The 13,277-nt window shown below is 40.8% G+C and overlaps 1 protein-coding gene across 1 annotated transcript in view; it reads left to right on the forward strand.

Annotated features, from left to right (window-relative positions):
* Nucleotides 1-13,277, forward strand: part of LOC108590422 (DNA repair protein REV1-like) — a 33,095-nt gene that overhangs the window by 16,540 nt on the left and 3,278 nt on the right. Inside the window, exons 5-9 of the mRNA XM_078348702.1 lie at nt 5,133-5,353; nt 6,905-7,074; nt 9,636-9,738; nt 11,191-11,356; nt 11,629-11,788. Of these exons, the coding sequence (XP_078204828.1) occupies nt 5,133-5,353; nt 6,905-7,074; nt 9,636-9,738; nt 11,191-11,356; nt 11,629-11,768 (800 nt within the window). The 3' untranslated portion in view covers nt 11,769-11,788. The remainder of the gene's footprint in view (nt 1-5,132; nt 5,354-6,904; nt 7,075-9,635; nt 9,739-11,190; nt 11,357-11,628; nt 11,789-13,277) is intronic.

The following is a 13,277-nucleotide window of genomic DNA, read 5'->3' on the forward strand; positions in this document are numbered from 1 at the left end:
CATTTGTTTGTTAAAAATAGATCGAGTGGCATTTTTAAATGCCTGTTTTGAAGCCTAGTAAAAGTATGTCTGAACTAACTTGGAAGTTTCTGTTACAGGCCATAAATATTAAATGACAGAAATGCCATTTTACGGTAGGTTAGTTTTATTTATTTATTTAATTTTTTTGAGATGGAGTCTAACCCTGTCACCAGGCTGGAGTGTAATGGCGCGATCTTGGCTCACTGCAACCTCCGTCTCCTGAGTTCAAGTGATTTCCTCTGCCTCAACCTTCTGAGTAGTTGGGAATACAGGCGCATGCCCTGAAGCCTGGTTAATTTTTTGTATTTTAGTAGAGGTGGAGTTTCGCCCTGTTGACCGGGATGATCTTGATCTCCTGACCTCGTGACCTGCCTGCCACGGCCTCCCAAAGTGCTGGGATTATAGGTGTGAGCCACCGCGCCCGGCCTGGTAGGTTAGTTTTAAAGGTTCCTGACCCGCTTAGTATATAACTTAAAACAATGTATTGGTGTCAGAAATGTGTAATATGGTATTTTTATGGTTAGTTTCACGTTTAATTTGAGAATACTTAACCTTATAAAATCAAACTAGCAAATTACCTTAGTAGACAACACAGTTGGAACACTTTCAATAAGAATTCTTCCTGCAGTTTTATGTAAGAAGGAACTGGTATATTTAAAGCTGCATATAAAATCTGAGTTTTAAGTTTATTATGCTAGCCATCTCTATTAGTTTTCTAGGAGTGCCATATCAAAGTACCACAGACTGGGGGGCATAAACAACAGAAATGTGTTCTCACAGTTCTGGAGGCTGGAAGTTCAAGACCAAGGTGTCAGCAGGGTCGGCTCCTTCTGAGGCTTCTCCTTGGCTTGTAGGTGACCCTTTTCTCCCTGTGTCTTCACATGGCCTTCCCCATATGCATGTCTCTGTCCTGATGTCTTCTTTTAAGGATACCAGTCATACTGGATTAGGGTCATCCATATGACCTCGTTTTATCTTAATTACGTCTTTAAAGCTTTTGTTTCCAAATACAGTCACACCGTGGCCAGGCAAGGTGGCTCATGCCTGTAATCCTAGCAATTTGAGAGGCCAAGTCAAGTGGATCACTTGAGGCCAGGAGTTCAATACCAGGTTGGCCAACATGATGAAACCCTGTGTCTACTAAAAATACAAAAAAATTAGCCGGGGTGGTGGCACATGCTTGAAGCACAGGAATCACTTGAGCCCTAGAGGCAGAGGTTGCAGTGAGTCAAGATCGCACCGTTGCACTCCAGCCTGGGCAACATAGTGAGAGTGAGACTGTGCTGGGAAAAAGAAAAAACCAACTGAAGAAAAACACCAACCAAATATAGTCGTCACACTGTGTAGTACTGGGTTAGGACTTCAGCATATAATCTTGGGCAGATATAGTTTAGTTGAAAACACCATCTTTAAATTGAACCCTTTTTGTAGTTTTCTGTGTGTGTGTGTGCATGCACACGTGTGTGTGTTTAATAGAAATAGAGAAGATTTAGCTCCTTGACCTAGTAATCCTACCATTCACATTCATTTGCTTCCTGGCTGGAAAGACTTTATTTCTTGAAGGGCAAGTGTGAAGTTACATATCCTGGCCAAGCTGAGGCACAGCCTTGAATTTCCTAAGTGATATTTAGAAGATAGGGCAGCAGAGTTGGCTTTCTCTTCTTCAGAGCCAGATTCCGTATCACTCACAGTAGTTCATGTGGTTTTTATAAAATCCCCAAATTCTTAATCTGTTATAGAGCATTTCAGGTATGTAAAATATCTACTTTCTCCATTGTTATTCCCATCCTGAAGTGTGCACAGATTATAATCTGTTCCTTTAAAAAGGAACAGATTTTATATACGAGAGGGAACCATCTGTGGTGGGGGGCTTTATACAGTGAACATCCTGCGAATCATTTTAGTAAAGAAAGCTGTTTATCTTTGTTAAAGACTAGTAATTTCTCAAAGATATTTGGTGATAAACATACAGTACCTACTTATATCTTGTGGAACATGCTTTGGGGAAACTTGCTTCTCTAACCCATAACCAGGAGAATTTTGGTGGTAACTTGCCCCATCTCCAACCTCTTTAGCCCCTTGTACCCATAAATGTTTATTGACCACATATGTGCTGCGCACAGTAATAATTAGAATAGCTACCTAGGAAGAGAAAACACAATAGTAAGTTTTTGCTTTACTCCACAGAATAATAACTATGTCTTACACTAACAGTTAAGTTACCTAATGTGATCTGGTTACCTAATGAAAGAAAGCGTTGACCCCAACAACTGTTACAGTATAAAGAAAGATTTCTCCTTTTTCTTTGGATCTTTGCAGGGCTTTTCACCCATGCATGTGCTCTTCAGTGAAGGGCCCTCTGCACCTCGTTCAGCCTCTGCTGGGTTTGTGCATCCAGCGTATGGATTCCTTCTCTGTCCCATTTTCAGAGAACCACCATGAGCACGTAGGTGTTCATGAAATCTGCACTAATACAGGAGCCATGTAGCCAAGTGAAGCTAGTACAGTTTAAAGTTAAATAAAACTACCAGTTCAGTTTCCCACTTGCCCTGGCTACATTTCAGGTGCTTAGAGCAGAAAGTTCAGTTGAACAGCGCTCCTGTAGATGGTGAAAACTTTATTCTTTGAAGTTTACTCCTCTGTGTCTGTATTGGATAGCCAAGTTCTGGATGCCAAGGAGGGACATTATTGGCCACTTTTAACCTAGTCTTTGAGATTTAGTTCTAAAAGAGCATATTTTTCTTCACTTTTCTTTTAATAGGTGGCTGCACTGTTTGGACCTGGAGCCCCCTTAACTTTTTCCATAGAGTTTCCATCTTTACCTGAGAAATACCTGCTTAATTGAGGGATTTAGTTAAAACTAGCAGCTCTCTTCAAGGTTTTGGTCCTATCTCCAAGCTTAATCTTCACACCCCAACTCAAAAGTAATAGGAGTTGGAGGTAGACCACACCCCCTGCCTCCCTCCCCCACCTCCAGTTCAGGTCATTTCATTCCATCAGATGAGCTTGTGTAGAGAAGAGCTGTGCTTCTTTCCTAGAGGGACATTCCACTTAGATTAGATTGATTATGTTTAACTTGGCAATGTTTAATATAGCCTTTCCTTTACACCTGTACTGCATAATAATTTTGTTCTATTATACTAAAGATACTCTAAAAAACTATGAGTTTCTCCCCACGTCCATCCACCCCAACACCTGCACACACGAACACAGTCCATAACGATGATTGTCTCTTGCTAATCTTGCAAGTTCCTGAGAACAGATTGGCTCCCCAGAACTGTAAGGGAAAGATCATGGTCAGATTATGGGAGTGGGAATTGAGGCAATAATGGGAAAGAAAAAAGAGAGACAGAATGTCTTCCCTGATGCTAAGAAGTTTATGACAAAACAGATATACAAAAAGGGAGGCAGAAAGCCTTTCCTAAAAGCAAATAGCTGTGCAAAGTGTCTGTCTACCTTTGACCAACCAAGTACGTGATTTGTCGGTTCCCTTGTGTTTCTCCTCCCCATTTTGGAAAACACTTAGGTTTCACTTAAAATGTTACCTTTTGGTGAATGGTACTTCTCTGGAAGATTTTGTTTGTTTGTTAACTCAGGGTCTTTGGTATTTACTTGGCCTTTGTTCTGGCTTGGATTTAAAAATGGCGCAAATGTGAACCAGCACCCTTAACACCTTTTCATCTCACTTCCATTAAGGAATAACGTATGGGTTTAAACTTGTGTGACACACATTGACGACTTCGTAACCTTGTGTTATATACTGGTTCCAGAGATTTTCCTGGCAAAACTTGGACTAGATAGTTGTTCTGCTACTGAAGACCACTAAGACGGATAGGAGTTAGAAATAACAATAACAATGAACAGAAGTTAGCAGACTTCACTCTGAGTTCTCTTTTTTAAAGATAGGGTCTTGCTCTGTCACCCAGGCGGGAATGAAATGGCAGGTTGATAGCTCACTGCAGCCTCGAACTCTTGGGCTCAAGGGATCCTTCTGACTCAGCCGGCCATGTAGCTGGGACTACAGGAGTGTACCACCACACCCGGCTAATTCTTTTTTCTTTTTTATAGGACAGGGTCTCCCTTAGTTGCCCAGGCTGTCTTCAAACTCACACTGCTGGCCTCCAGCAGTCATCCTGCCTTGGCCTCCCAGAGTATTGGGATTGCAGGTGTGACCACTGCACCCAGCCTGAGTTCTCTTTTGACAATTTCTTATAGAAGAACAGAAACACAACACTGTCTTTTCCTCATTGATGCAAAATTTTTACTTGATGGTGTGGAACCATTTTAATAATAAGCATTATAGTTTCCTTAGGTTACTCCAAACCTCTTTCCCAGATTTGTATACCTTTTTAAAGCATTTAGGGCAAATTAAAGAAAACCAAGACTCCAACTTAAAGCAACAGAGTTTATCAGTATCCTTCGGGTGGGGCTCAAACCTTACGTCTTGCAGAATAGGACACAGGGACTGCTACCTGCTGGCCCAGCTGTAGGAGGGTTAATATCTCTTCAGAGAGAACCACCAGTTGGTTTGCTTGGGATCCTTCATCCGCAGGTCAGTGGTACTACTTTTGTTCAGTATGATAGCATGTAATATTGTTGGATTTGGGCCCATTCTTTGAATTCTTCTTCTGTTTTTCACTGAAAAAATGCAGCTGAAACCATTGTGAAATTTGGTGATGACCGAAATCATGATAGAGTCCCTTACATTCTGTGAGTCAGCTAGTGTATCTGTAAGTCACACTCTAGACTTGTTTAAATGATGGTTGATTTCTTAGTTGATTTTGTAAATAAGATAGATATTTTGATATTATTCACTAATAAGGAAAGTGACATTTTTGATAATTTGAGTTACACATATTTTAAAAGTCTCTGATTCATCTATATGTGGAGTCCAAATTGAGGAGTAGATTCTAGAAATACTCCTATTAGAATGATTTTGCACCAAAAAAATTCTTCAGCCTATGGATGCTTCCGTTATGTTACCTAAAGACTTTAGAAATTATTTTAAATTAGTTGTTTTGTGTGTAAATGGTGGGTATTTTGTATTAATACCGTTGTTATTAGTAGCTTATTCTGCATACTTAAAGAACTATATATATTCCCTTTCCTAGGAGTTGGACGTTCAATGGAATCTAAGTTGGCATCTTTGGGAATTAAAACGTGTGGAGACTTGCAGTATATGATCATGGCAAAACTCCAGAAAGAATTTGGTCCCAAAACAGGTCAGATGCTTTATAGATTCTGCCATGGCTTGGATGATAGACCAGTTCGAACTGAGAAGGAGAGAAAATCTGTTTCAGCTGAGATCAACTATGGAATCCGGTTTACTCAGGTACTGATCATTGAACAGATTTTACCATCTGTTGTTCTTTATATTTTTACACAGTCCTACCTCTCTAATGAAACCATAAGACTCTTGATGCTTGAAATTAAGTCTTAAAACTGTGTATTCCCAGAGCCTCAGAAGGTGTTTTAAGGCAGTGTGTGGTAAGATATAGCCTAAGATAGGATTGAGACTGAGGAAACCTAGCTTTTGGGGAAATATACTAAAAGATTATGCTTTAGGGGCCAGTTCTTAGAGAACTTCAGATTATAATTATTCTCATTTACAGTGAAAAAAAAATGAGAAAAATATTTTTAATGTTGAAATGCTTTATAAGCTGTAGTTAAAATTAAGTTTCAGTGAACCCCTCCTTTTGCATGCTTTTGGAAAGCTGCAGCACAGATGGCTGAGTAGTTTCCATTTTCCTTCAGATTATGGATTTGGAAGTGTCTTGAATTTGTATGTACAAATGACACCATATCATAAGGATTTGAAATGTGATGAGTTAATTATACTCTCGTGCCTACACTGTGGACCTCAGGAGTTTGTTTCCTTGGGCATGGAGATAGAGAATGGTTGGGGTATAAGCACAGTGTTGGAACACATATTTTATTAGCATAGCTTATTACCATAATTACAAAATAATTTCAATAAGTCATTGATGGCATAGAAAAGAAAGAAAGGAAAAATATCTTTTAAAGTACTCATTACTTTTACTTTGTTAAGAAGGTGGGTATTTTTATTTAATAGTTGAGGGTATTCCAAACATTGTTTTCCTCTCCTCCTCCTCCTCCTCCTTCTTCTTCTCTTCTTCTTCTTCTTCCTCTTCCTCTTCCTCTTCCTCTTCTTCTTGTTTTTGTGATATGGAGTCTCCCTCTGTCGCCCAGTCTGGAGTGCAGTGGTGCAATCTCAGCTTACTGCAACCTCTTCTGGGTTTCAGCAATTCTTCTACCTCCCTAGTAGCTGGGATTACAGGTGCCTGCCTCTACGCCCAGCTAGTTTTTGCATTTTTAGTAGAGACAGGGTTTCACCACATGGGCCAGGCTGGTCTCAAACTCCAGATCTCAGGCAATTCACCCACCTCTGCCTCTCAAAGTGTTGGGATTACAGGCTTGAGCCACCATGCCTAGTCACTTTGTTTTTTTTTTTTTTTTTTTGAGACGGAGTTTCACTCTGTCACCAGGCTGGAGTACAGTGGCACTGTCTCGGCTCACTGCAACCTCTGCCTCCTGGATTCAAGTGATTCTCCTGCCTCAGCTTCTCGAATAGCTGGGACTACAGGTGTTCCCTACCACATCCAGGTAATTTTTATATTTTTGTAGAGATGGGGTTTCACCATGTTGGTCAGAATGGTCTCGATCTCCTGACCACCATGGCCTCCCAAAGGGCTGGAATTACAGGCGTGAGCCACTGTGGCCAGCCCACATTTCTTTTTAATAGATGCTGAGCATGATAGTGAGTGACCAACATGTTTAATACTCAAAGTTAAAATGCTTACAAACAATTATTAGGTACATAGGAAAGTGGAATGGAAGTTTCTTCATGTTTGCCTTTCTATAGCCAAAAGAGGCAGCTTTTCTTCTGAGTCTTTCAGAAGAAATTCAAAGAAGACTAGAAGCCACTGGCATGAAGGGTACATGTCTAACTCTCAAAATCGTGGTACAAAAGCCTGGGGCTCCTGTAGAAACTGCAAAATTTGGAGGCCATGGAATTTGTGATAACATTGCCAGGTAAGCTCATCTCAAAAATGATATTGGTAATTATATTTCAGTACAGGTTGTTATAAGTAATAGAAAATGAAGGAAACCAAGGAGGAGTTTGAATAAAGAGCTGTAAACCCATGTTACCTGGCGTTCTGTAGAAGCAGGCATCAGTCCAAGGCATTCAACTTAGGTTAACGCACTTGGTTTCAGCCAGGTCTACCCCCATGGAGGTTGGTTTGACAGCATTCCTGACCTTGGCAGCTCTTGCTTGGGATCTTCAGACTGTTAACTTTACTGCATGGACAGAAAGGGCAAGGCTGCAGACCAAAGGGACTGCTATAGTTTTTGGACTTGGTGAAACTTTATTCCTTAGGGAAATTTCAGTGTAGTTCTTAAAAATAATGATATGGGCCAAGTATGGTGGCTCATGCCATAATCCCAGCACTTTGGGAGGCCGAGGCGGGTGGACCACTTGAAGCCAGCAGTTCAAGATCAGCGTAGCCAACATGACAAAACCCCATCTCCAGTAAAAATACAGAAATTAGACGAGGATGGTGGTGCTTGCCTGTAGTCCCAGGTACTTAGGAGGCTGAGGTAGGAGAATTGATTGAAGCTGGGAGGCAGAGGTTGCAGTGAGCCGAGATCACACCAGTTCACTTCAGCCTGGGTGACAGAGCAAGATTCTGTCTCAAAATAACAATGATGATACACAAAGACAGACTATAGTAGCTATAAAAATGATGGTGAAGGAGAGCAACTTCATTTTACATAGGTGTATAGATTTAATTGGTGAAAATGAGTGAATCACTGTAATGTCTGAAAACTGGCAAAAGCACTTAAAAACCCTATTTTTTTTTTTTTTTTGAGATGGAGTCAGGCTCTGTCGCCAAGGCTGGAGGGCAGTGTTGTGATCTCAGCTCACTGCAAACCTCTGTCTCTTGGATTCAAGCGATCCTCCTGTCTCAGCCTCCCAGGTAGCTGGGACTACAGGTGTATGCCGGCACACCCAGCTAATTTTTGTATTTTCAGTAGAGATGGGGTTTCACTATGTTGGCAAGGCTGGTCTTGAACTCCTGACTTCAAATGATCCATCCACCTCAGCCTCCCACAGTGTTGGAATTACAGGCATGAGCCACAGTGGCCTCTGAAACCTTGATTTTTTATGTCAAGGCCAGCCGCTTAATATTAAACTTCATGTAAGATTTGTGACCACTATGAAGATCCTTGGTTTTACATGTCATTTTACCTGTCAAACCAAAACCGTGTTTTATCTGTTAAACCAAAATTTGAGACTTTTGACACAGAAAGCTACTTATAAGGAACTATAAAGTATAGTTTTGTTGACGTTTAACTCAAGCCAACCGTCCACAGTACATTCATGTATATGATGATACTGCCAGACTATGAGGTGACTGATCTTAAACAGAGAAACTCCAAGTTCACCATAAATGCGTTTGTTCACCATGAAAGCAGGAATTACAAGTTACGATTAAACAGCATAATGTATAAAATACATTTTTATCAGTTGCTTATCTTGAATTTTTATATTTACCTACCCAAGTGTTACACATGTATCTCAAATAGTAAGTAGTATTGTCATGTATTTATTTACTTTAAAAATGTATTTTTGTAGAAACAGGATCTCGCTCTGAGGCCCAAGCTGGTCTTGAACAGTCCTTTTGCCTTGGCCTCCCAATGTTTTGGGATTACAGGTGTGAGCCACTGTGCCCAGCCTTTAGGGGTTATTTCTATAAGTTGACTAAGTAATACGATTATCTTTTTAAATAGTCTCTAAGTGAAAATCAGCTTCAATTTATAATATTTTTTTCTGGGAATATTTCCTGTTTAAAGGTCTGGAACTTTATTTGTTCATTATACATGGAAAGGACCATCCAAAACATAAAATAACTTTCCTTTGGGAAGAGAACTGGTAGTAATTTATTAATCTGTTACTGTGTTAGAAATTCTATTTGCCATGAGACACTCTGCTCATGCCAGAGAAGCTCAGAAGGCTTTGATGAAATGGTGGGTGAGGTCAGCACATCTTTGGGACCTAATAGAACTGATGAATCATTTGGTCCTCCTTCAAGAGTTCTTAAAGATCTAAGAATTGTATATTGGTTTTTCTCTATAAACACAGTGAAAGGAGAGTCAAGAACCAAAATACAGAGAATATTTGCTGTACCTCAGCATATATTATTTGTACATAATCTTAGAACCTAAAACTTCTCTTGGAATCAAGAACATTGTGTTTACCATTCATTTGTGCTTTGGTTGAAAAATGTTATTTATTTATGTGTTAACTAACATTTATGTTTTTCTAAATTTCTCAACTTTATTTCCCGTTGACCCACGTGTCCATTATCGTTTTTACCTTAAAATTCCAGTGCTGCATAATTTTTCTCTTTCCCCTTTGTTGCAACTAGTATTTTTGGCTTCCTTGAAGGGAGATTATGGCATTCACTTTTATAACCTTCGTTGTAACTGTTTACAACTTTTCTATAACTCTTTAAACAGTTCCATACTACTGAAGTACTAGTGAATATACATGGAATGAAGCTTTTGTTTTTTAATTCTAACACTTACAGGACTGTAACTCTTGACCAGGCAACAGATAATGGAAAAATAATTGGAAAGGCGATGCTAAACATGTTTCATACAATGAAATTAAATATATCGGATATGAGAGGGGTAAGTGTTTGATAAAATTGTAAATTCTGACTTTCTGTAATGTTTCTCTCATTTGAGGCTTGCCCTCAGAATGGCTATTGCTGGCATGTAGAGACTTTATATGTATCTTTAGCTGCTTTGTGATACAAGAAAAAGAAACAAAAATTCTTGACTTTCTCCGATTTGATCTCCTTCATTTTCAAATAATTTTCTTAGATTCTTATTGTACTTTCCAAGTTACCCCTAATTAACCAGGGGCTAATATACATGTTCCCCCGTTCTTGTTTTCTAGAAGTGAATATAACTGTTAGGAGTATGAATACATAAATTTTGTACCGTTAAGGTCCTTTTTAATCAGACACATACTCTGCTGTATGAAGACCTAGAAGGAAGTGAAACCACAGGCACATCAAGATGCCTTTGAAACAGGCAAGAGGCATCAAAATGTCAAAATGTTTTTTTTGAAATGGAGTGTTTGCTCTGTTGCCCAGGCTGGAGTGCAGTAACGCGTTCTCAGTTCACTGCAACTTCTGCCTCCTGGGTTCAAGCAGTTCTCCTGCCTCAGCTTCTCAAGTAGCTGGGATTACAGGTGCCCACCACCATACCCAGCTAATTTTTTTATTTTTAGTAGAGACAGGGTTTCATCATGTTGGCCAGGCTGGTCTCGAACTTCCTGACCTCAGGTGATCCACCTGCCTCTGCCTCCCAAAGTGTTGGGATTACAGGTGAGAGCCACTGTAACTGGCCCCCATCCCTACTGAAAATACAAAAATTAGCCAGGTGTGGTGGTGCATGCCTGTAGTCCCAGCTACTCGGGAGGCTGAGGCATAAGAATCACTTGAACCTGAGAGGCAGAGCTTGCATGAGTCACTCCAGCCTGGGTGACACAGTGAGGCAATCCCAAAATAAAAAGTTTTTAGAGCTTTAGTTTTATGTGTGCATGTGTAAGTAAGGGTTGTTTTGGCTTGATGTGGGCTTTGTGGAAGTATTAGTCGCTAAGCCAGCCATAAGTGAAATTTCTCCCTGAAATACTGTTACAATGGCACTTTATGGAGGGATCTGTGGAGTATGTACTGTTCTTCACTCCCACCGATATTTTTTGAGAAGCACTTCATTTTAAAAAGATAAAAATAGTGAGGTTTTCAAGTAGACTGTCCTCAAAATTTTTTTTATCCTAATTTAAAACCTCAGTTGACTAGAACATCAGTGGAATACTGTATTCCACTTGTTTGGATTTTTTTATTTTAAAGACCTTTTGGTGCATTTTGGGAGAACTGGATACTTTCAAGATTGAGATGAAAATCTAGAAATTGTTTTTTAATAAGTCATATATAAGACTGAATACTTTGATTTACCTTTATTCTATAAACAGGATCTAGGAGATAGTGAAAAGGATTTGCTGAGGATTTTGCTTTGTTGAATTCATATTTTCACTTTAGTTTTCCTAGAAGCACTCTTTTTTCTGGGTTCTAGGTTGGGATTCTCATTAATCAGTTGGTTCCAGCTGATCCGAACACTTCCACATGTCCCAGTCGCCCATCGATTCAGTCAAGCCACTTTCCTCGTGGGTCACACTCTGTCCGTGATATCTTCCAAGTTCAGAAAGCTATGAAATCCACAGAAGAGGAGCACAAAGAAGGTTGGTGGTCATCAGTGTGGTTCTTGTTTAAGTGCTGCTTATGTCCTTGGAAAGGTGGCAGTTGGTTTTAAAATTGACACAGCTTTATGTGATTTTAAAAATATTTATATTCTTCATTATGATGAATCAATAATAAAGTTATTTTATTTGCAATAGACAGAGGAAATCAGGGATTAAAGGCCCTGCCCGATGATCTGAAGAGGGTATTTTCTGTATTTTCACTTTGTTGTATTTCTGGCTGCTGTGGATCTGGAAATATCATCTGCTTCTAGAACTTGCACTTTCTTGCCACATTTTCCTGCACATCTGCCGACCAGTATCAGTCCTGATACTAACAAGACTGAGTCTTCAGGGAAATGGAATGGTCTGCATTCTCCTGTCAGTGTGCAGTCAAGACTTAACCTTAGTATAGAGGTCCCGTCACCTTCCCAGGTACAATTTTATGGTCCTAAATATAAGTACAAAAGTCATTTACAAATGAAAATGGTATTTTTATTTCTTCATCCTAAGAAAGGGAGAAAGGGCCACTTGTTAGGGTAAGTTATGATGTTGATTCTAAGTAAGCAATAATTGGGTTGAGTGAAAGTGCTTTTGCAAAGATTTGCAGCTCTTGCAAGGTATAAAGCATGGTTGAAAGGCAGGCCTCCTGGGAACTGCCATTGTCTGTGACAGTGGTCATTGTGTAGACTTACTGTATTCAGCAAGGCAGCTTTAGTGATTAGTGGGGAAGTAGAGGCCTTACTTCAAAGGGTTTTTATTTTTTGCAGTATTTGCAAACAGGTTTCTGGGATGGTTTAATTCAGCTTGTATGGGCTGTACATGTGTACTGCTGGCATGGCTGTACTGCTGGCGTGGTAGCACCTTAAGCCATATTGGGAAGTTTATTTGTGCCCCTGCTCCCCCTCCATGGAAGGAGGTCGAAGGAGATGTTAAATACTGGCTGTAAAACTAGGGGATGGATCCCAGCACTTTGGGAGGCCAAGGCGGGTGGATCACGAAGTCAAGATATCGAGACCATCCCGGTCAACATGGTGAAACCCCGTCTCTACTAAAAATACAAAAAATTAGCTGGGCATGGTGGCGCGTGCCTGTAATCCCAGCTACTCAGGAGGCTGAGGCAGGAGAATTGCCTGAACCCACGAGGCGGAGGTTGCGGTGAGCCGAGATCGCGCCATTGCACTCCAGGCTGGGTAACAAGAGCAAAACTCCGCCTCAACAAAACCCAAAAAACAAAAAAAAAACAACTAGGGGATGGGACAATTCTGATATGCATGTTGTATTGGTTCCAAGGTTGACCCTGGGCTTTAAAAATCCACGGACAGGGGGGAAAAGGGGAGGGCCAGTGGGAGGGGGAGGTGGGGAGGGATAGCCTGGGGAGAAATGCCAAATGTGGGTGAAGGGGAGAAGAAAAGCAAAGCACACTGCCATGTGTGTACCTACGCAACTGTCTTGCATGCTCTGCTCATGTACCCCAAAACCTATAATCCAATAAAAAATTAAAAATAAATAAATAAATAAATAAAAATAAAAAAAAAAAAAAAAATCCACGGACAACAGGAAGGAAGCTTATTAACCCCTCTCCTCCCCCTCCCTATTCCTCTTCCCGGTGGAGAATCAGCTCCTCCTCCTCCCAGTTGGTCGTGCGGCGCTGGTGCAAAATGCAAACAACCGCCCGCATTCCCCACCCTGCGCGGCTCTCTCGAAGAAGCGAGAGAGAAGAGGCGAGGGCGCTGCCCCAAGCGGAGTCCAGCAAGTCTGTCAATCGGGCGTGAACGTCCCGACGAGACGACTTGGACCTCAACTCCCTCGCACCAGCCGGACACCGCAGGGACCCCCTTTACCTGCCTCTCTGCTGAGTTTGCATCCGGCACCCCAACTCCTAGCCTAATTTCCCCCCAGCCGCATAATATCGCGGGCCCCT

Source organism: Callithrix jacchus, chromosome 14 (assembly GCF_049354715.1).
Source record: "Callithrix jacchus isolate 240 chromosome 14, calJac240_pri, whole genome shotgun sequence".
Classification (NCBI taxonomy): domain Eukaryota; kingdom Metazoa; phylum Chordata; class Mammalia; order Primates; family Cebidae; genus Callithrix; species Callithrix jacchus.